Below are 24,238 nucleotides of genomic sequence, written 5' to 3'. Positions count from 1 at the left end.
ATAACTTTATCCATGAGAATCAAATCCGTGCTTTAAAAAAACTGTTGAATATAGTCAACACAATTCAAATATGTGCTTTAAAGAATGTATTGATACGGGTCATTTTGAACTCGATTAACTTTACCTTATCTGTGATCATTTCCGTGATTTGTGAAGTCCTATTCCCCAACCCAAGAATGTCACAAAAAAACAACCAACCACACGTTTTTGAGGTGCAGATAGCTTGCTTTATTTTGTTGTTACTATTTCTCAAGGAGGTCCAACAATTGTAACTAACAATTGAATTTATACCTGCATGAAAGGAACTATATCAAATTGACGATTTGGGCAGTTAGTAATGGTGTAGTTGTTTTAAATTTAACGACAGCTTTATTTTGTTGTTGTTCTTTATTTTTGTGCTGTGGCTCATTGCTTAGTTGCCCCAGTTTCTTAGGTTTAAATTTAGAGCTACCACACGAAGGCATTGGCTGCACCCCAGAACCTCCAAGAGTTGACACTGCTCTGGCATAGGAATACTTGAATAGCTTGGTGAAATAAAGGGATGGCCAGGCGATGTTACTTTTCCAAGCTATTCCCGCACTCTCTATGGTCAGAGACAGTGTAGAATGAGCGAACAAAGTGTTGGCCGTTACACTCTGCTCTGGTAATATTTAAGTCATGATAATTTTGAATGTGACATCATCAGAGAAAATGTAAGACGTTAAAGTGTTGCTTACAGGAGGGTAAATGCAAACATCACCAATGCCTTACATTTCTGATTCAATAGGTTATCAGTGCACATGTCCGGTTATGTGCATGGCATCATCTTTTAGGTGGATAGGACATCTTCAATGGGGAATTTCTCAACCCATTGAGGCATACTTAGACATCAACATTATGTTGAGGCACAAAGATTGGTTAAGTGTTGAGCAGGGTATTCATTCCATAAGAAATTTTCTCCTACCAACAGTTTCAAAAGTTACATTGTAAAATGTCATAAAATAAATGGTACAAAACTTTATAACCGTTAATCCGGCTATATACAGTATGTACATGTCACTAGAAAATGTATAATATTCTTAGGTCAACAATTATGAAAGATTGAAATGCATAATTTTGAACTTTGACTCATTTAGGTTGATACACAACTACTTTTTTTTTTTAAATATTTACAGATCAGAAAGATTAGTCCATGTGAATCATTTGTGAAAGGTTAAGAATGAGTATGGATATGAGGAGCACAGGCCCTCTTAAATGGATCTAATGTTTATGTTCACAGTGGCAGAGTCAGACCCAAATTCATTCCCTAAACTCAGGGTATAAAGTCCACCATCTTGTTTCTGTACGTCCATGATGATCAGAGTTGTCAGGTCATCTGTGTTTTCAATGTGGAATCTCCCGTGTTGTTCTTGGTTTTGAATTTTTCTTCCAGCACGGGACCATGTTATTTCCGGGGTAGGCTCCCCCGTAAAAGCACAGGCTACTGTTAAAACTTTGCCCTCATCGATGCTGATGTCAGAGGGAAGAGCTTCAATTTTAGGTGGAATTCCTTTATGGGACAACAACAGAAATGTTTTAGGATCACTGAAAACATGATTTGCTTTCTACTAAATTATGTGAACTAAAGACTATACCGTGCTACTAGACTTAATCTACCTCTACCGGTAATTTTTATTGCTCACCTCTTATGCCTGCTTTAAGCATTCTACTAGTTGAGCTTTCCAGTTGTGTCATACTAGATTTTCCCATAAAACTGCTGGAACTCATTTCTACAAAGGACTCTTGCATGGAGGACATGCTTTGGGCAGACATGCTTGCAAATTTCATTTCAGTCATGCTGCTAGCACTGCTGCTGCTGAAACTGCTGAAGGAGGCCTCCTGCTTAGAGGCAGACATTTGGACTGACTGAGACGAGAAGCTTCCTTGCAAGCTTGTGTCACCACTTGTCCTCAATACTACCTCTCTGGGAGGTTCTTCAACTAGAGCTGTAGGGCATAGCAGATACACAGTGAACAATAATGACATCTGGTTAATCGGTGACATCTGACATTGACTTGCAGAAATGGAAAACTTACACGCACACACACACAAACACACACACACATGAACATAACCCAATTTGCTGTGAAAGCATAAGCAAATACATACATTTGTCAAGAGCTAGCTCAATGTCTCCAAGAAACGAATCTTTATATTTCTATCATTACATGACATGCAGGTGCTAGAATGACTAGGAGAAAAATGATTAGTCATATAGAAAATCACATAGATATTGTGCATTCTGAAAATAAATGCAACAGGGCAGTTGGTGGCTTGGCTTTGAAAGTTATTTTATTCACATATCTGTTTAGCTGCGAAGAAACTTTAGCCATAAAGATGAAATCACATGGGAGGCTCCTCAGAGTTGGCCGTGCTCAGAAGACAAATGCCAAAAAAAAAAAAAAAAAAAAACAAAACAAAAAATGTAAAGGCCTTAAACAAGTGAGGAAAATGGGGAAGATATACTTACGAAGGACTGTTAAGGAAGCAGTAGCTGAACACTGGCCACGGAAATTTTTGGCCTTCACTGTATACTTCCCACTGTCGCTTACTGATGCATTTCGGATTTCGAGAGAATAGACGTTTCTGGAGCGACTTACAATGATATTTGAAGAAACAGAAATCTAAAATGAAAGAGGAGGGGGGAAAGAAGTGTTTCTTTGAGCTCTTCAGGAATAGATGTGGCATTTTCAATTTTCTTCGGTGATATATTCATAATTAAACTTACCGGCGAGTTGTTTTTAAACCATTCGATTTCCGGGGATGGCTCACCACTGATTTCACAAGAAAAGACAGCATTTTGCCCTTCGTTAATATTTTGAGATCTGGGCTGTGAGATGAAGGCTGGAGCATTGGAGAGTTCTTTGCTCAGGCTCAGATCGTACTGACATTTGATGATCCCTTGGCTGGTTTTGCCTATGCAGGTGAGGATCCCTTCATCTTTGTGACCCGCCTGCTTGATGGTTAGGGTCTGATCGCTGCCCGAGACACCGTATCTGTACTCCTCAGAGTTAGTGAGCTCCACGCCATTCAGAACCCATTTCACATCAGTGGCACCAGCAATGTTGGCTTTTAAGGTCACTTTCTGACCATCGGTTATGCTCATCTGAGTAGAAGATGCTTTAATCTCGGCATGCGTTCGAATTTCTTCCGACGCCTGTGATGTTTTAGTGATTTCCTCATGGACGATAGATTTTTCCAGAGAGATTGCTTCTGATTTCTTGACTTTTTCAGAAATCTGAACCTTTGAAGCTTCCTCCTTGAGGGCTAACTTTTCTTGAGATTTCACCTCTGAGATTTTCATTTCTTCAGAAATTAGGGCTTTTTGGGAAATTTCCTCTTGGACAATAGCCTTCTTTTGTGACACAATTTCAGAGGTCTTTTGTGTAGATATTTTCTGTGCCTCAGTGTCTTTTACAGCTAAAAAAAGAAACCTCTGTAAGGCAAACTTAACCGGAAAGAGGCCCCACCCTCTACTCTTTTGTAGATTCTGCAAGTAAGTCCCAAAGAAAGGAATGTTGCCTTTTGTATGCAGTGCAGGTAATATTTAATTCTTTCTCAGTCCTAGTCTTGGAAAGTTGTCATGTATGACTTTTGAGATCAGTATAATGATTCTTTAAATTAAAGATGATTCTTGGGACTTGGAAAAAAAAGTCTTGAAAAGAATAGTCAAAATATTTAGGATCTGTGTGGATTTAGGAAATTTTGAATAATAAAAAAAATTACGTTTTAGAAGTCTGAACAAAAGCAACCTAATTTTAATTGGTAAAGTAATATAGCTCTTTTACTAACTGTACTGCTTGGGAAAATTAGCAAGAGTGAAGGTTTCTGGAAGCACTACCATTTTGTATGTTAACCTGACTTCGTTCCTAAATATTCCTGGGAGCAGGGGCTGCCTTTTTGGAATCTTATATACCACCGTGTATAATTGGCACTTGATAAATTCTTTTTCTGCTAATGTTACGCTTCCTTTAGCTGTGTGTATTTCTACATTTGTGTATAAATGGCATTCTGGAATTTGGAAGAGTTTTACTTTGTGTGTCTGTGAGTGTGTATAAGGGAGAATGTTTAGAAAAGTTTCCTTAGTATCATGTTCTGAAAAATACAGGTAAGAACAAAAGCCAACCTACCTTTTATAGTTAATTTGCAGCTAGAGGACACAGATCCAGCTGAATTTGTCACTGTGCAAGTATAAAGCCCGCTGTCGGAAGTATCAGTCTTCAGAACTTCTAAGAGGAAAACTCCTTTGTCTTCAGAGAGTTTATATTTACTTCCTTGTGTAACAGCCTATAGAATGCAAGTGATTTAGAGTTTTATTTTTTAAAGATTTTATTTATTTATTCATGAGAGATACAGAGAGAGAGAGAGAGAGAGAGAGAGAGAGAGAGAGAGGCAGAGACCCAGGCAGAGGGAGAAGCAGGCTCCATGCAGGGAGCCCGACGTGGGACTCGATCCCGGGTCTCCAGGATCATGCCCTGGGCTGTAGGCTGCGCTAAACTGCTGAGCCTGCTTAGGGCTGCCCTGATGTAGAATTTTAAAAGTAGGTTGAGTTTAAACATTTTTGGGGAGATGGAGGGGAGGGGAATTTTAAAAGTAGGTTGAGTTTAAACATTTTTGGGGAGATGGGGAGGAGGGAAGAGGTTAGCTTTTTAGGAGACAAAATTGAGAGACCTTTAAGAACTGGCTACCTTTCCATCTTTGGTCCAGGTGATGGTCGGCCGGGGTTCTCCGGTAGCTTTAACTGCAAATTTAGCGACACCATCTGAAGAAGCGGTTGTATCCTGCAGCCCAGTGACAATGACTGGTTTTGAGGAAACTGGTTCAGGAGCTTTTGGTTCTATTTTCTTGGTTTCTGTTGACTCAGCGGTCTTCTGAGCCGCTTTCTTAGTTTCGGATATCCTTGACACCTGCTCTTGGACACTCTTAAAGGCTTGTCCCATAAACTGGAAGCTCGTTTTAGAAGTGCCACCTTCACTCGCTATCTCACAAATGTATTCTCCACTGTCAGATTCCGTGAGGTTATGGATTTTGAGTTCATAGCTACCATCTGCTGAGTAATGAAACTGGAAATGCCCATTTTCCTTCAGTTTCTTGCCATCTTTATACCAGGTGACCTCCTTTGCGCATAATACGCTACTCTCGACTGCACAGGTCAACTTTGCCACGTCTTTGGAAGCTTCCGCCTTCAGCAACTGAGTTATCTTGGGTGGGACGGAGACTGGGAGCTGCTGAACTTTCTCTGTTGGTGTAGGTTTTGTCTCTGGGGGGGATACGGCTTTTGGGTGAGAAGTGGCTGGTTCCGGGGATTTCACCCGTTTTGGAGACTTCACGGCTTCTGGAGATTTCACTCGAGGCTCTGGGGATTTGACTCTTGGTGGTGATGTCACAGCCTTTTCGGTTACCCTAGCCTTTTGAATAGTCAGAGTAAACTGCGCTTCTTGCCTCCCTTCGCTGTTTTCGACCACCACGCTGTAGTTGCCCTCATCGGAGGCCTGGACTGAAGAGATCTCGAAGGTGGATTTGTACTTGGCCGTGGTCACTTGGTGGCGGGCGGAGGTGCTCACCACTTGTCCTCCTCGCAGCCAGGTCACAGTGGGGACCGGCTCACCATCCGTGTCGCAAGAGAACCTTGCGGACTCGCCTTCGTACACGGTTATGGACCTTGGCTTCGTTAGAATCCTTGCTGCCAGCGTCGTCTTGATCTTCCTGTGTGTGGACTTTTCCTCCAGTGCCATTTGTTCCACAGCAGCACTTCTCATTTCTGCAGATGCGTGGTGCTCGTAGGCTGAGATGCTTTCCCTTGTCTCCATCACCTGCGACTTCATTTCCCTGACCGCGGAAGAAGCTTCCATTTCAGCTGTTCTCTTAAACGATGAAACAGCATATTCCTCTGTTCTCGTCAGCTCGGGGAAGACCGAGGGGGGCACCTGCTCGTCTCTGCGCCGGGAGGCGTAGGTAGTGTAATCCCCACCTGTTACGTCCAAGGTCGCGTAGTCCGAGGCCTCACCTTTGTAGTTGGTGCACACGGCGCGGTAGGTGCCACTGTCCTCAGCCTGACAGTCCAGAATCTCTAGGGTCAGCACCCCGCTCATGTTGGTGTAACGAATCTTACTGCTTTCTTGGAGTTCGACGCCGTTGTGGTACCACTTGACCTCGGCAGTTGGCTTGGACTGGACATTCAAGATAAAATGTGTATTTTGGCCAACGGGCACCCTGTGGGAGCGCATTCGCAGCGTGACCCGGGGGGCATGGTCCAGCGTAAAAGGCTGCTGACTCAAAACTTCGTACATCCTTTCCGATGTCTTCTGAGTTTTCAGAGCAGCTTTCATGGACTCGTACCTGGAAAAGATATCAAATCTTGCAGACCTCTCAAATCTTGAGAGTGACCTCTCGCTGGACACGGGGCTGGGGGACCGTGGGCGAGTTCTCTCTGGAGTAGGGGACCTTCTTTCGGTGTCCTCTTCGTCTTCGTCCTCTGGAGGGATCCGACGGGGCCGGATCAGCTCCGACACAGGCCTCATTAGCTCAATGTAGGTGGGCGACAGGGACCGCCGCCGCCTCAGGAGCCTGGACACGGAGGAGGACTCGGACTCGGATGCTCTCTGGGCGTGCACAGAGGCCTCTCGCTGAGCGTGCTTGGAGATCTCGTACTCTTCCTCGATTTCGGTTATTTCTGTCACCTCTCTCTGTCGCCTCGATTTCCTTCTAGACTTGTCCTCCCTTGACATGTGGTCCAGCTGGCTTTTGTACTCGGAGAGCCGCTGGCTGGTGGCGACCGGGCGCAGCAGCTCCTCGTCCTCCCTGTCGGCCAGCATCCTCTGCCGCTGCCCAGGTGGCCTGTGCGAGGCCCGCGCGTGGCGCTCCCGCAGGGCCGCGTAGCTCGTGCTCGTGTCCGCCCGGGTGGGGACGTGGTAGGTGGAGGAGCTGAAGTCTCGCCTCGTCTCCTCCACGCTGACGGGAGCTCGCAGACTCGAGAGCTCGAAGCGCGGGGGGCTCCGGCTCGGCGGGGATGCGGAGAAGCCCAGCTCGAGCTCCTCTTCCAGCCGCAGCCTCTCTTCCTCTGTTCTCTTCATGGCCAGGTAGTCGTCAATGGGGAGGAGCAATTCTTCATCTGACATGTCGCCGAGAGAGCGTCTCCTGGGTCTGTAATAGAAGTGGTAGTCGTAGTCGTAGTCGGGAGAGGGGGTGCGGCGGCGCGCCGGCCTCACCATTTCCAGGTCGTCCTGGGACAGCTTGGGGAGACGCCATCGGGGCCGGTACTGATCCGTGATGCGGGGAAGGGGCATCACGTAGAACTGCTCCCATCTCGACAGGCGGATGCGCTTGGGCCTCTTCTGGACGATCCTGTCGATCTTCCCAGGCATTTCAAATTGGTCGCGTATCTTTTTGTACCATTTCATGTCGGACATAGGCACAAACTGCTTGATGCGCTGGTCCTCTTCCACGCTGCTCTGCTTGTACCTGCGGGGCTCTGGGACCTCGTAGGGCATCCGGAGTCTCCTCTCTTCCTTCTTCTCTTCCGTCTCCAGGCGGAACTCCCCCTTCACGGTCTTGGTGCTCACAGCCGGCTTGTAGAGGATGGCGGCTTCCCTCAGGGCCTCTTGGGCCACCTGGGTCAGGGACACCGTCTCGGTGCCAGACAGGATTTCGGCCATTCTCAGCGTCTTGTCAATTTGCCTCTGCACGTGGCGCTCACGCTCCTCCTGACTCTTGAATTCTTGTTTGACGTACCGCAGGCGTTCCACCTGGAGGTGAGCCTGGCAGCTGGTGGATCCAGCTGTGTTCGTGGCTGTGACCCTGTAGTAACCTGTGTCTTCAGGCAGAGTGTCCCTGATGTGCAGGGCGTAATAATCCAGGCCCTCGTGGATAATTTCGATGTTCGGCCCGAGGGACAGTGGCTGGCCATCTTTCTCCCATTTTAATGTTGGTGGGGGGATACCAGACACTCTGATCTCAAAGCAGACGCTTTGGCCTTCCTGGCATTCTGCGTTCGCCAGCAGCCGTTTGAACATGGGTCTTAGGGTCGTGTCTGTTGGCGGTGGGTGTGGGGTTACGGTCAGTTTCGCTTTACAGCTGTCCTCGCCGTATTTGTTCCTGGCCACGACGGTGTACTCGGCATCATCATCTATAGTTACGTTGCTGATTGTTAACTGGTAAAGACCCTTGTCAGACTCGAATGTGTACTTCGCATCGTCATCGCCTGGTTTGATTTTCTGACCTGATTTGTACCATGTTACACGAGGCTCCGGGTGGACAGTTATAGTTACTCCAAACCGGACATTTTCACCCACGTAAGCCGTCTTGTTATAGAGAGGCAAGGTAAATTCTGGTGGCCTTTCCAGAAGTCTCATCGTATCAGTTCTGCGCTTGATTTTCTTCATGGTTCTCCGGCAGTAATAGTCATAAGTTTCTCTCACACCCTTAACAAATAGCTCTGCGTAAGAACTATCTTCACCGTAGTCATTGACCACTTTGCATCTGTAGGTGCCATCATCGAATTTGGTAATATCTTTGAGGTACATGGTGGCTACTCCATCTTGATAGGTGATTTCATATTTCTCACTGTTCTCCAGCTGTCTGACTCCAAAGTACCAGGTCACTTGGGTAGACTGATCATAATTTTCAATTTTGCATACATATTTGGCATATCCTCCTTCTTCGCCAACCGCGTGCATTATCTGCCCAGAAACTGGGCCAATTTCAATGGATGCTACCTTAACTTTAGCAACACTGACACCCTTCTGAGACCGAATTGCACCACCACAAGAGATTCGGGCCGCTGACACAACCATATTGAGGTCTTTCTTGATCAGAGTGTGGTAGTAACGCCGGTGTTTTAATGTTCTGATAACTTTAGTGCTGACTCTTTCTATCTTCTGCTTCAGCCATGGATGCTGGAGTGCCTCAGATGCTGTCATGCGAGATTTTCTCTCTTTCACTAACAGCCGGTCAACAAAATCCATGGCTTCGAGGCTAATCTCTTTGAATGCTTCTTCATCGAAAGTATATTCGGCGTTCATGATGTTCTCAATCATCTGTTGGTTAGTTTCAGCCAGGAAAGGATTGATACCGCTTAACAGCACGTACACTAGTGTTCCAAGGGACCACATGTCTGTGGCGGTGCTGACAACGTCATGCTGGTGGACTTCAGGTGCATAGTACTCAGGGGCAGTGAACAGAAGCCTAAAGTTGTCCCCTGGCTTCAGCTGACGAGCTTGACCAAATTCTATGATTTTAATGATGGAGCTCCTTCTTGTTTGGTAAATGATATTTTCCGGTCTAATATCAAAATGTCCAATATTATGACTATGTAAGAACTCAAGTGCTTCGCAGACCTGGCGAACGTAACTGACGATTTCTCTTTCGTTAAGTTCAAAAGCACTTGTGTTAATGCGCTCAAATATGTCGAGTCCTGATATGAACTCAAAGATCATGACTAACTCTTCCATGCTCTCAAATGATTCATGGAGGTATAAGATGTTTCTGTGCCTAGCAATGTTTAGAATGGAGATTTCTTTCTTTACCAAAACCTGATCAGTCCCCTTGACTTTAACAAATTTGGCCATGTAAGTCTTCTTTGAGGATGTTTCAACGCAGCGGTGGACAATTCCAAACTGACCGCGCCCAAGATCCTCGGCAATCATATATTTCTCGTAGAGTTCCTTAGTCGAGGAGTGAGATGCTTTAGTCATGGAAACTTCCCTGGTTTCATCTACCTCTTCGTCGTAGTTCATGGCTCTGGTCTTGTCTTCTTTGGTTATGGTTGGTTCTGAAGGCTCCGAAGGCTTGCTCAGGCCAAATTTATTTTCAGCTATTACACGGAACTGGTAGCTTGTTTTTCCAAATAAGTTGATCACAGTGTAACGTGTTTCTCGGGCCTGTCCTACACGAAGCCATCTCTCTGCAGTAGTTGCACATTTTTCAATGATGTAGTTGGTGATTTTGCTGCCACCATCAGAAGCTGGCTCAGTCCATGTCAAGTTGACAGAATCTCGTGAGACGTCACTAACTTTGACTCCTCTGGGTGGGTCAGGAACATCCGCCACATCCAGTTCGACGGTCTTCTGATCAATTCCAAACCTGTTCTTAGCACAGACCACATAGAAACCAGCATCTTTTCTCTCTACTCCATTGGGGAAAACAAGTGATGTGAAGGATCTTGTGACAATAACTTGGTAGTGGCCATTATTGTCGATAAGATCTTGTCCTTTCTGCCAGGTGATCACAGGATCTGGTTTGCCACTGAAAGGGATCTTGATGCTGACCACCTCACCTCGGAGAGCATGAACTGCTCCCATGCCTTCGAGAGTTTTGGGCAAGTGTATCTTAGCCGGAACTGTATCAGAATAAAAGAAGAAAGAATATAATTTAGTGAACAATTTAAGCGCAACAACTCCCCCCAACCCTAATTAACAATATGTCACCTAGCACCAAACTGATTTTTTTAGATTTGAGATATTTACCTTCTACTTCCAGGGAAGCAGTGCCGGACACAGATCCCCCTTGGTTGGTAGCTCTGACTTGGTAAACTGTGGCATCATCATCTGTGACACTTGCAATGATGAGCTGGTGGTAGCCACCCTTAAACTCTTGAATCCGGTACTTTAAGCCATCTGCAATGATTTCTTTGCCTTGTCTGTACCATTTCACAATAGGTTTCGGATGACCAGTCACTTTGCAGACCAAAGTAGCATTGCTCTGATATCTGACATTTAGATTTCTCAGTTCCTCTTTAAAGTGTGGTGCCTGAATTGGGACATCAGATTTGGGAGTGGCAGGTTCTGATATTTCACTCCATTCACTTTCCCCACCCAGATTTTCACATTTCACACGGAACTCATATTCGAGACCTTCAATAAGGTTTTGCACTGAAAAGACAGTTTCTCGAATTTCTTCTGTTGTCACAGCAATCCATTTATTCTGCTTCTTCTCACGTTTCTCAAGGTAGTAATTTCTAATCTTTGCACCTCCATCACTGGCAGGTGGCTTCCAAGCCACGACACAGGAATCTTTTGTGAGTGCAGTGATAGTTGGTTTGCCAGGAGCACCTGGCTTTTCTGTTTCAAAGAAACAACAACAAAAAAAAGATTTGAGTCATGAGGTAAAACCAGCAGCTTTATTAAGAGTTTATTAGTTTTTAAAACCTAAATCTTACAAACCCAAAGTTCTAAGAATAGCTATTTCAGAAAAATGAAATGGATCTCTTTATGCTAAGAAACTTACCAAAACACAAAGTTGTTTTTTGAAGAATAGGGTTTATAGTTGTAGATGTGCAAAAATTTCAATTTAAGTGATATCAAAGGCACTTGTGCTTTATGTGAATCTTTGGCTATTCCCTTTCAAAAGTTATTTCTGTTAGTAGGAGTTTTATGTAAGGATAGAATTTTGCATACGGAGATAGTAGAGGTTGTTTGTTCAGGAGGTTGTACTCACCAAATGGACTCTTAATGATCACAACTGAGGCAACCTCTAGAGGTTCACTGATGCCAAAAGTGTTCTGAGCTGAAACCCGGAAGTAATAGCCAGCATTTTCTGTGAGGTTTACAATTCTGCAGGTTGTCACTGAGATGGCTGAAGACACCAATTGCCATTCAGCCCCTTCCTTGGCCTCACATTTCTCCACCACATAGTTGGTGATCCAGGAGCCTCCATCGTCTGCAGGCGGTTTCCAGCTGATCACCACAGAGTTCTTCAATAGAGCTTCTATCACAAGTGGCCCAGTAGGTTTGTCTGGTTTATCTGTTGGGAGAAAATACAATTGTAGGGTTTTCTGGTAGTAGGTCTCCCAAGATCTATTTTTTTCTTGAAAAATTAAAAAACAATCCCACTAAAAGCTAAAATAAAATACCTTGTATTTCCACATCAAGGATGGAATCAACTGTTCCAAAAATATTGCTGAGCTGAACTTTGTATTTTCCAGCATGAGTCTTACGTTGGACATTCTTCATGACAAGATGAGTATAGTGCTCAGTGTTTTCAATAGTAATGTTTTCTGAGTTTTGCAAAAGTTTCTGGCCATAGAACCAAGTGATAGAAGGTACTGGACGACCAATGTACATAACGTGAAGTCGAAGTGTCGAACCCACGGCACCATAATATTTTTCTTTCAGTGGGTAACCAGGATGGAATTGTGGTGTTGCTTGCAGGAGAAGCTTACTACTAGTTTCTACTTCTCCAACCTCATTAGTAGCTATGCAGGTATAAACACCTTCATCTTCTTGTTCCTCTGTCATTACTGTTAGCGTATGTGTGCGTCCGTCTGAAGACATTTTGTACTTCCGGCTTTGTACCAGCTCCTTGCCAAATCGGTACCATTTAATGTCAGGCAGGGGCCTTCCAACAATCTGGCATGACAACTGAGCAGCTTCGCCCAACTTGGTGGTCACATCCTTCATTTCTTTGCGCACTCCTGGTGCCTCTCCAGCTGAATGATATGAAAGTTATTAATGCATTATTATTACCACAGAATCTGTAATCCTCTGTCCTTGCATATCAGGAATGAATCTCTCCTTTTGACTAACACTTTATTAGATACTATGATTTACACATGAGTTTAGTTCTTAAAAATTTCCTAGTGCTTTTCCTGGGGTCTTGTGGAAAATAGGGATTCCATGAGCATATCATCACATTATTATGTAGTAGAGTGACATTCTCTTTATAACTGGGAGACATCAACAATGTATAGGGGCTTGGGGAAACATGAATCCTCTCTATAAATCTATAGTATCTTTGTCTTACTTAGGTTCCCCTAAGTGCCGTACATTTGTTGACCCTCAAGTCTTATTAGGAAGCATAAGAAACAAAACCAAAAACCTAACCATTTCATTTGAAGGAGAAATTGCTCAAGAACGTGCTCAGGTCACTGCACCTAAATCTACTGAGGTTACATGCTTGGAATGACTTCCTCTAGAGTGTAGCCCTTGCTCTGCAATAAGGTTTTCTGGACATTTACTTAATATAGAAGAAGAATTAGCCATAACTTAGTTGCTTAAGTTTGTGGGTCATAAGCAGAGAACTAATAGCTACTTACATGTTAGTTTAGTCCTTATAGACATAGCAGTTCTTCGAGGTCTGCTAAGCCCAGTCTCATTCTCAGCAAAAACCCTGAATTCATATTCGGTGGATTCCAGCAAACCCCCTATTGTGAATTGCCTGTCCTTGATGCGGTCCTTATTGCTCTTCTTCCAGGCGCTGTCTCCAGACTGCCTGTATTCAACCCAGTATCCAAGGATTTCTTTGCCACCATCACATTCAGGTTTCTCCCATTGTAGAGTGACACTATCTTTGGATATTGAAAGAATCTCAAGTTCCCCAGGTTGGCTTGGCTTATCTGAAATATTTTAAAACAATTGAAAAGGGAATCAGCTTTCCTGCTGAAGTAAAAGGAAAACAAAAAAACAAAGATGGCTTGCCTCCTTGGTTTGAACCCTTTTAGAAACTCTCTCCTTACCAAATGGATCTTTGCAAACAACAGGTTCAGAAGCTGGGCTGGTCTCACTTAGCCCAACATCATTCTGTGCGATGATGCGGAACTGATACTCAGCATCAGGAACAAGCCCCGTGACAGTGTACATTGTGGTCGTTATCTGAGTCTTGTTGTGCCTGACCCACTTGTCAGTTGATGTCTCCTTGCGTTCAATGTAGTAGCCTGTGACCCGAGAACCACCATCGTCTTTGGGCCGGGACCAAGACAGGCTGACAGAACTCTTGGTCACATCGAGTACCTCTGGAGGATTGCTTGGAGGCTCTGGAGGATCTGTGGGTATAAAGTAGAAAACACGTGTTAAGAGTACGGTCCCGTAGCTTGTAGGCTGATGACTTTCACTGCAAAATGAAAGAGTACTGAAAGAGTTTTTGCAGTGTTGTAGTTGGAAGAGTACTTACTCAGTGGTGTTTTTGGTATGACTGGTTCTTCAGATTTCAGGGATTTGCTTATGCCAAACTGGTTTTCAGCTGAAACACGGAAATGGTATTCCACATTCTCTTTGAGGCCCTTTACCACCAGGGATGTACCTCGGACTCTGGAATCAATTGTATACCAGGCGGCTTTAGACACTTCCCGTCTCTCGAGAATATAGCCTAAAATGTCGGCGCCACCGTCATCGGCGGGGGGTCTCCAACTGACCCTTACGGAGCGAGCTTGTATGTCATCATATTCAAGTGGCCCTTCAGGAGGGTTGGGATTTCCTATCACCCTGACTTTGATGTAGACAGTCTTCTTGCCACACTTGTTTTCCAGAACCAGGTCATAAGTGCCAGAATCATCCCTGTCTGCTTCTTTGATGACAAGCTCAGTGTGTGTTTCAGAGGTTGCAATCATGGCACGCTTACTAACATCTTGGCCTTCCTTGGTCCATTTACATATTGGGAATGGTTTTCCTTTGATTGGTATGGTAAGTCTGATGACCCCACCTTGTCTTACAAAGATACCTTCTTGGTATCTTTCATCAAGTTCATAATCAGGATATTCTAGGAAAAAAGATCCAGTTACAATTAGCATTTTTTAAAGGGGAGGGGCATGGTAAGAAAGGAATCGTAAGGCAATTATAGCAGAAAGTAAATGATCCTATGTCTTACCAAGCATTTCAGTGACTTTGACTGTTCCTGGTACCTCAGCGGGCTCCCCAGGTCCACCAGCGTTACAAGCTAGGACACGGAATCTGTATTCAGCGCCCTGAGGTAGATGTGTTAGGGTATACTCCCGAATCTTGGTTGGAGTGGTGTTACATTTGGTCCATTCATGTTGATCTACTTTTTGCATTTCAATCAGGTAGCCTGTGACTTTAGATCCTCCTTCATCTTCTGGAACACTCCAGGCCAGGGAGACTGATGTCCTTGTCGTATCAGTAACTCTTGGGTTTTGCGGCTTTCCTGGAGGAGCTGGGGATAAGAATAAGACAGCAAGATATTGTTAAAGTTGCTGCAAAGCTGAAAACCAGCTGTGCCACCTAACATTCAATGAATTGTGTATATATAGGCTGTTAGCATTAGAATATATATATATTTTTGATTAAAATGTTATTCATTTTTATCAGTTAAAAATACTTAAAACTCTTGCTTTTTTTCCTTTGTCTTAAATGTGCTTTATTTATGATCACTACTACCATCTTACATTTATCATCAGCTTTTATTTATTTATTTTTATCATCAGCTTTTAAAGAAATATTGTTCAAAAAGGTAAAGACCGATCTAGAGCATATAAGTCCCACTTTAAAGCATGGGGAATAGATTCAAGAGGAGAATATAAAAAGTTACTTGCCCAAAGCTGCTAGGGCCTGGGGTGGGGCGGGGTACCACAGTGAACTTTTGGGGCTGATGAAAAAATTCTGTTATTTTGACTGTGCTGGTGGTTATATACAACAGGACCTTTTCAAAACTTAGAATTATATATTTCAGAAGGATACATTTTCCTACCTTTAAATCATACCTCAATAAATTGACTTATACAAAAATGTATTTACCAATTGGATCCATGGCAACGATGGGTTTGGAAGGACGACTTGGTTTTCCCGTCCCTCTCACGTTAATGGCTGTGACACGGTGTTCATATTCTAAGCCTTCTATAAGGCCAGTGGAACGGTACCGCGTCATCGTCACTGGTACTTTGTTTACACGGACCCATCGATCTGCTCTCACTTCTTTGCGCTCTATAATATATCCAGTTACTTGAGAGCCGCCATCGTTTTCTGGTGGATACCACGTCAGTGTCATGCCATCACGGGAGACATCAAATATCTGTAATGTTTCTGGAGGCCCAGGGATACCTGCAGTGAGACAGAGGTAAACACATTATGGCAATGTGAATAAATTAAAGACTCCTACATTTCCGTAAGTGTGTCTTAGCTTTTCAAATACTATGGAAGACTTGTGACTATTTTTCCAATGTTTTATTTTTGTACTTTTCTTGAGGTTCCTCGTTCTCTTCAATTTCATAAACATTCATCAAACACGCATTCTGTGTTTTTTTTTTTTTCTCACTATAACCTGGCCAGTCCCCCCTGCCTCCCTTGCTCCCTCCTTTTCTCCTTCCTCTTTTTCATTAAAAAAAAAAAAAAAATTAACCTCCAGGAAAATTTAGAAACCTTGGAAAGATCCTGGGGTTAATTTTGGGACCTCCGTTCACTTAGAACATAGTGAAACCAAACTCCTTTCTGTTAACATTCAGAATCGGGTGGGGGAAACGGTGGCTTGAAGGGCCCGAGGACTTACTGATGCTGCTGCGACATTCTATGACCTCTGACTGCAGGTAAGAGCCGATCCCAAAGCGGTTGGTTGCAGCCACACGGAACACGTACTCGTTTCCTTCAGTGAGTCTGGTAAACTTAAATGTCTGTCTGGTCACTGATTCAGACACAGGCAGCCACCCTGGACGGTGGGCATCACGTTGTTCTACTACATAGCCGCTCAGCGGTGCGCCACCATCCAATTCAGGTGGTTCCCAGGAAATGGTAATTGAAGTAGCATCAATTTCATCAATCTTGATAGGCCCAGTCGGAGGACCAGGCTTATCTAGGAGAGAGAAAGAAATCCGGGAAATTAATTTTCACTGCAAATCACAATTGGGCAGCTAACCATCAACAACCTGCATGTGTCTTTGTCACACATCCTTACCGAGAATGATAACTTTAATGGTCTCTGAAGTAGTTCCAGTTACGTTCTTCAATTCGAGGGTGTATTCTCCAGTATCTCTGATAGTGGTTTCACGGATGGTTAGCTTAGCTACTTTAGTATGAGTCTCAACTGTGACACGCTCTGATTCTCTTAGTTTAGAACCAGCAAAGAACCAGGAAGCAGCAGGAGGTGGGCGACCAGCGATCGGTATCACAAGCTCTACTGGTCTGCCAGCTGGGACATGGATGGTCTTCTGAGGCATTGTAGAAAGATCAATTGTTGGCAACACTAGGAAAAAGAAAGTAGGCATTAATTCCTAAGCATTATTTCTCATGACAAAACATCATGAATTCTGTCTATTTACTTCACTATTCCTGATGTTTTTTGGTGATTTGGTACATACCTCTGAGGTCTCGTACAGTCACAGCTGTGACGATCTCTCTCGGTTCCGACACACCTTTCTCATTTTGTGCCCGTACTCTAAATAGGTACTGTTCGCCTTCGTTTAGGGAAATAACAGTGTGCTCTAGGACCGTGGGTTTTAAGGTGACAACCTTCATCCATCTCTCAGTGCCAGCTTTGCAGGCCTCTAGAATGTATCCAGTGAGTCGGCTACCACCATCGTAGAGTGGTTTTTCCCAGGCGAGAGTGACAGTTGATTTGGTAACATCGACCACTTCTAGCTTTGTAGGCACCAGAGGTACTTCTGAGACCAGAACCGCATCAGATGTTTCACAGGGTTCCCCAATGCCATAAATGTTTTCTGGCAACACTCTGAAATAGTACATGGTTCCTTCTACAAGTCCAGAAATTCGGTAGAGTGTCTTGCTGCATTTGGTAGTTACTGTTTTGAATGCTCTCATGGCAGCTTCACGCTTCTCGATAATGTAATTGTTGACCGGAGCGCCACCATCAATTGTGGGAATTTCCCAGGTAATGGTCACAGAATCTCTTGATACTTCTTTGACTCTCACCGAAGGACAGGGACCAGGAGTATCTAAAAAAAAAAAAAAAAAAAAATATATATATATATATATATATATTACATATATATATTACATATATATATATGTAAGAGCCATACTTATTTGCCTGATTGGTGATAGTTTTTTGCTTTGTGTTTTGTAGGAATATGTATTCAACATGGTTTCCCTCTAGAGGGATGACCAATACTAGGTCAAGGTGTATTTTTTCTAAGAAATCTACTCACAGCATAGTTGATTTTAAGACAAAGACTTACCATATACTTTAACAAGGACTGTTGCTGATTTCTTGCCAGATTGATTTTCGGCTTCAATAGTGTATTTTCCAGCATCGTACCGGTTAACTTTGTCCACTATAAGTAAAGAGTAGCTGTCAGTGGTGTCAATAATTGCCCGGTTTGCAAGGTCAATGCCCTTCTTAGTCCATGTGATGACGGGAGGTGGTCTTCCAGATACAGACACCATCAGGCGCAATGAGGCCCCGGCTCTGATGGTCACAGTCTTCTTCAAGTCATCTGCAAGCTCTAGGTCTGGTATTTCTGGAAAATAAATGTCAAAACTTAATTTATGAACAGTTGTGACAAGAAAAATAATTCACCTAAAAGCATATATTATAAATACCTAGTCTTTCCACGGGCTCAATTTCAGCAGTTGACTCGCTGTATTCACTCATACCCTTCACATTCACAGCAGCAACCCTGAAGGAGTATTTCTGGCCCATTTTGAGGTCTGGCACGGTGAATTCATTATTTCTTATTGTGGCATTGGTATGCACTCGGTACCACTGATCCGTATCCTTCTCTCGCATTTCAAGAACATATCCCGTGATGTCAGTGCCACCATCATACAAGGGCTTGGTCCATGCCAAACTAATGCTGTACTTGGTGGTATCCACAACTCTTGGAGCAGAAGGTGGTCCAGGGGTATCTACGGAGTTTAAGAAGGGGGGATTCAGACATCATACAAATAAGGAAGCTTGAGGTTTGTATTTTTGGTTTTCAAGATTCACAAAGGCATTATTGTTCTTTCTGTGCCCCTCCCCCAGCATTTCAAAAGGTCTTTTAATAAGATTTAGGAGGAAAAACCCTGTGATTTATTAAACTCAGTATCTTATTTATTGTTATTTGTTTATTTAAAAAAGATTTTATTTATTTATTCATGAGAGAGAGAGAGAGAGAGAGAGAGAGAGAGAGGCAGGCAGAGACACAGGTGGAGAGAGAGGCAGGCTCCATGCAGGGAGCCCAATGTGGGACTCGATCCCAGGACTCTAGGATCATGCCCTGGCCTGAAGGCAGGTGCTCAACCATTGAGCCACCCAGGTGTCCCTAAACTCAATATTTTTTTTTTTTTTAAATTTTTTATTTAGTTATGATAATCACAGAGAGAGAGATAGAGAGGCAGAGACACAGGCAGAGGGAGAAGCAGGCTCCGTGCACCGGGAGCCCGACGTGGGATTCGATCCCGGGTCTCCAGGATCGCGCCCTGGGCCAAAGGCAGGCGCCAAACCGCTGCGCCACCCAGGGATCCCTAAACTCAATATTTTAAAAGGTCTTTTTATAGTGTAGTAAAGGATTAAAATTTTAAAAAAGAAGAATTCATTGAAGATGTATCCTTACCGGCCATAAGAAATACCTTATGATCTCAACCCACAAGTATGCAGTCACCTTCCCCTCTGATCCTTCTACCCCCAGAAGAGTAAGGCATTACTCTTTGTCACACTCACTGAGATAATCTGTGTAACCAGGCTCTTCTAATCTTATAGGATAGCACTGTATGCTATATCATTACCAACATCATTATTATTTTATTTTAAAAATTTCACTTCTTTAGAAAGGTAGATGGTTTTTTCCTGCAACTTTGGCTAGCTGTTCTGGGTTCTTCTAGCTCAGCTCATTGCTTAAAATACCTGTTCTCTGGGTCTTTTCCTTAGTTGCTCGGCTTTCACAGGTTTAATCTCTTGTTACCTCTACATTTCTAATGAGTATAGGAAGTGGTTTCTTCTTCCTCTATTCCGTCACAATGGTTTCTTCCTTTTAGTACTTGGGCTCAAACTCTGTACAAGGATTTGCCACTTATTCTTGAAGCTCTTGTAACAATAATTTTGTTAGGTACTTATTAGAATACTAACCTTTTGCTCTTTCTAAAATACTTTTTTAAAAATATTTTTCCCATTCTTAGGAATACTTATAAAATATATCTGTTTCATACTGGGAGTAAAATAATTTATTTTTTTTCACAGACTGGAAAATACTGTGATAATTTTCAGCAATGTAACTGCTATCTTATCAACAGAAATTGTAGTTAAAATGTTCTGGCTTAGCCATATTTAAGACCCTTCTAATAAGCATATGCTTTTCTAGATCATTCATACATTCTACAAGTTCTTGGAAATGGTACATGGAAAAATTATTTGTAATTTGGTTTTGACGGGCATTAGGTTTATGTGTGATTCTTGGGACTCACATGATGGTTCTCTGCATGCGATAAAGTTGGAAGCTTCGCTGGGTTCACTGTTACCAGCAGCGTTCACTGCGGTGACCCGGAACTGGTAATCACAACCTTCCATGAGGCCAGTCACCTTCAGCCTGGTGTCATATATCACATAGTCTTTGTTGACACGTGTCCAGCGCAAGCTCTTTTTCTCACGTTTGTCTACTAGGTAGTTCTTGATCTCATTGCCACCATCAGATTCAGGTTTCGTCCACTGAATGATGATATGCTCTTTGCCAGCCCCAACTTCTTCGGGTATGCCAGGTTGTGATGGGATAGCTGTTTATATTTTTATGAAAATGAGAATGGTCAGAATCACACAAAATGACTATTGATATGGTCGTTCCCCTCTCCCCCGAGCCTGGTATATTTAACTACCAAGTTGTTTAAATGTGTTAATACTCACTGAATGAGTTTCTGGCTACAATTGGTTCTGATTCGACAGGCACACCAGGGCCATATTTGTTTACTGCCCGCACTCGGAATATGTATTCGTTGTTCTTGATGAGTCTGGTAACTACATAGGATAGGGTCGGGCATTCGGCTTCAACAATCACCCAGTTGAGCCTGCTTGTCTCCCGTCTTTCCACGATATAGTGAGTTATTTCTGCTCCTCCATCTTCCTGAGGAAGGCTCCAGGCCAAAGTGCACTTCTCCTCCGTTATTCTGCTGACAGTGAGCTTTCCACATGGGCCGGGGGAATCTGAAACGGGTGTAAATGGCGAGCAACGATTAAGATTTTCTTTTTCCCTACCCACATTTAAAAATGCTATAAAAAATAAAAGGACATTTGAGATGCCTACCGAGAACTTTGACCAGGACAGACACAGACTTGGTCCCACTGGCATTCTTCACTGTTAAGGTGTATTTTCCACTGTCACTTCTGTCACAGAACTTGATCACAGCGGTTGCTCGTTTGCCTGTATACTGCAAGGAGACTTTTTCACAGAGATCTAGTTCCTTGTCCCCTTTGGTCCAGATGATTTTGGGTTCAGGTTTGCCACCAACTGCAGCGTCAAGGACCAGATCCGAGCCTGCTCTGATGGTAACCAGGTCACCCTGCAGTCTGGCATCTAGTTCAGCTTTGGGTGGAGCTGTCATAGACAAAATGGATATGAGTAGATACATGACAGTTTATTTTCATGTAAGTTGTGATAATTTAAAGGGAGAACTTTTTTTTTTCCTTACCATATTCATCTCTGCAAGTGACAGGGCCTGTAGATTCTGATCCTTTGCTAATTACTCCTGCTGCATTCTTAGCCAACACACGGAATTCGTAAGTGTCTCCTTCACTGAGCGCAGTCACAGTGAAGAAATTGTCGGATACAATGGTATAATTGCACTTTAGCCAGCGACCATCTCCAACTTCACTGACTGGCTTACGCTCTATGATGTAGCCCACAACCTTGCTGCCACCATCATATACTGGGGCAGACCAAATCAGGGACACTGTTGATCTTGTGACATCTGTCACCTCCGGTCTTCCTGGTGCATCTGGAAGGGATGCAAACATAAAGTTGAAAAAAAAAAAAACAAAAATACAACTCTGAATTCTAGTATCAATAACGACGATGATGATAATGAACAAATGTACCCATTAAATTTTGCTACATACCGACTGGGTTTTGAGCCATCATAGGTCTTGAAGCCTCACTGGCTTTGCTAACACCTGCGGCATTGAGCGCGTATGTTCTGAACTGATACTCTAGTCCTTCAACCAAACCAGTCACTTTGTAGTTGCACTCTAAGCATGGCACTTTGTTTTCCTTCACCCAAAGAATGGTGTTACGTTCTTTCTTCTCAACCCAGTAGCCAATGACTTTACTGCCACCATCGTGGTAGGGTTCTTCCCAACGAATAGACATGGCATTGGCAGACACATAGTAGACTTCAGGTCTGGTAGGAGCACTTGGTGGGACTTTAAATATAAACAAAGGTATCGAATATGAATATAATTTTATAAAATTCAGGAGAAAAATATTTAAAAATGGAGTTTGAGATATTTTAATTTTCCTTACCGAATGGATGCTCAGCAACGATTGGTGCTGATTCTAGAGGCTTGCTGACACCAAATCTGTTCTCTGAACTGACTCGGAAAGAATATTCCATGTATTTTGTGAGATGAGTGACTTTAATCTGAGTGCGCTTGACACTGGAATTGATAAGCTGCCAAGCTGTTGTACCTGATTCACGCTTTTCAACTATGTAATTAGTAATGTCAGTGCCTCCATCATCTTTAGGTTCAGCCCAGGACAGGACACATGATTCGGCTGAGATAGATGAGACCTCAATGGGGCCAGTTACTGGACCTGGCCTTCCAATGACCACAACCGTGATGGTAAATGTTTTAACACCAGCTGTATTTTCCAGGGTCAAGAAGTATCTTCCAGAGTCACCTCTCATGCTATCCTTCACAGACAGGGTGGTTCTGTCTTTTGTTGTTGTGATACTCACTCGATCTGTCTCCTTAAGTCTCATTTCTTCAAGCTTCCATGTTACTTTGGGAGCAGGACGACCAGTGATTGGGACATCAATTGTAAATGTGCTTCCCGCTTTGCAAGTTATGAGCTGATTAGTAATTCCAGTGAGGTCAGCGGTGGGCTCGATTTGAGGTTCCTTGATGATGACGGAAGAGAAGGCTTCCCTGGGCTCACTGTAGCCAGCATCATTCTTGGCCTTCACTCGGAATTCATATTCAGTGTTCTCAACCAGGCGCTCCACTGTGAAAGTCAGCTGTTTCGTGTGACCAGCCTCGACCCAGAAGTCAGATCCCTTTTGTCTCATTTCAAGAAGGTAGCCAGTGATTCGGCTGCCCCCATCGTGGTCAGGTTTAAGCCAAGCTAAGACTGCAGAGGATTTGCTTGTGTCAATGACATCAAGTCTCTTAGGTGGAGCAGGCTGTTCTGTGGCTACAATTGGTTCTGGCATTTCATAGGGTTCACCAACACCATACTCATTTTCTGCAGAAACACGGAAATAGTATGGAACACCTTCTGCTAGGTCGCTGACCTTAAGGATCTGACGAGTGCATTTTTCACTGATCACCTGCCAGCTACGACGACTTGCTTCTCGTTTTTCTACCACATAGTGATGGATTCGGGCACCACCATCAAGGATAGGAGCATCCCACATGAGCGTAACAGATCCACGGGTCACATCCTTGAAAGTGATTGGGCCAGGTGGGCCTGGAGTGTCTAGCACCTTTACAGTGAAAGTGATTGACTTACTACCGCTGTTGTTTTCTACGGTAAAAGTGTATTTCCCTGCATCGTTTCTGTTGCAGTTTTCCACAGTGAGGGTGCTGAAGGAGTCTGTTGTATGGATATCAGCCCGAATGCTAAGGTTGGAGTCAGGTTTGGTCCACACAGCCGTAGGAGTAGGTCTACCCTGGTAGGCGATGAAGAGGCGAATACTGGCTCCAGCTCTGACAACATGAGTCTGCTTGAAGTTTGCATCGATATCTAACTCAGGAGCTGCTAATCGGTCAACTGCTTTAATTGCACCGGTCGCTTCACTGCTCTCTCCTTTTCCAGCACCATTGATAGCACTAACCCGGAATTTGTATTCTTCACCTGCTTGTAGATCAGTGACTGTATACCTTGTTTTCACACATGCCTCTGCATTCACCTTGTGCCAGTCTCCTAAGTCAGCTTTGCACATTTCAATAATATATCCAATAATTTCCATGCCGCCATCAAACACTGGCTTAGACCATTCTAAGCTCACGGTTGTCTTGGATGTGTCTGTCACTTTGACCACAGTGGGAGCACTTGGTGGGCTGACTGGCTCTCTACATTTGATTAGTCTTGAGATACCACTTGGAGGTCCTATTCCTGCAGCATTTTCAGCCATGACATGGAATTCGTACTCATTACCCTCTATCAGACCAGTGACTTTGAATCTCGTCTCGGAGATTGGTCGTTTGCTGATCACTTTTACCCATCGTGTGCTCTTCTTTTCTCTCCTTTCCAGGATATAATGTTGAATTTCATTGCCACCGTCTGATTCTGGCCTTGCCCATGTCAGGGTAATGCTATTGCCTGTTACATTACTAGGTTCTGGAGTGCCAGGGGCATCAGGAATAGCTGTAAAATGAAAACAAATTAGTCTTGTCTGTTGCAAGTTAATCTTATGAC

General features: G+C 43.7%; 1 protein-coding gene across 1 annotated transcript in view; it reads right to left on the bottom strand.

The window, feature by feature from the left end:
• Positions 1-204: 204 nt before the first annotated feature.
• The window catches only part of TTN (titin), a 272,766-nt gene continuing 248,732 nt past the window's right edge, over positions 205-24,238 (bottom strand). The window contains 25 exon segments of the mRNA XM_055307803.1: positions 205-1,528; positions 1,662-1,964; positions 2,489-2,642; positions 2,747-3,438; positions 4,149-4,305; positions 4,707-10,354; positions 10,482-11,075; positions 11,452-11,757; positions 11,867-12,442; positions 13,049-13,348; positions 13,469-13,774; positions 13,903-14,487; positions 14,596-14,898; positions 15,480-15,782; positions 16,228-16,527; positions 16,630-16,917; positions 17,033-17,626; positions 17,870-18,151; positions 18,234-18,539; positions 20,076-20,381; positions 20,509-20,805; positions 20,906-21,196; positions 21,291-21,596; positions 21,718-22,020; positions 22,121-24,187. Of these exon segments, the coding sequence (XP_055163778.1) occupies positions 1,230-1,528; positions 1,662-1,964; positions 2,489-2,642; positions 2,747-3,438; positions 4,149-4,305; positions 4,707-10,354; positions 10,482-11,075; positions 11,452-11,757; positions 11,867-12,442; positions 13,049-13,348; positions 13,469-13,774; positions 13,903-14,487; positions 14,596-14,898; positions 15,480-15,782; positions 16,228-16,527; positions 16,630-16,917; positions 17,033-17,626; positions 17,870-18,151; positions 18,234-18,539; positions 20,076-20,381; positions 20,509-20,805; positions 20,906-21,196; positions 21,291-21,596; positions 21,718-22,020; positions 22,121-24,187 (15,866 nt within the window). The 3' untranslated portion in view covers positions 205-1,229.

Source organism: Nyctereutes procyonoides, unplaced genomic scaffold (genome assembly GCF_905146905.1).
Source record: "Nyctereutes procyonoides isolate TBG_1078 unplaced genomic scaffold, NYPRO_anot_genome, whole genome shotgun sequence".
In the NCBI taxonomy this organism is placed as follows: domain Eukaryota; kingdom Metazoa; phylum Chordata; class Mammalia; order Carnivora; family Canidae; genus Nyctereutes; species Nyctereutes procyonoides.
The sequence above is the reverse complement of the archived record's forward strand: the minus strand, read 5'-3'. Positions and strand labels throughout refer to the sequence as shown.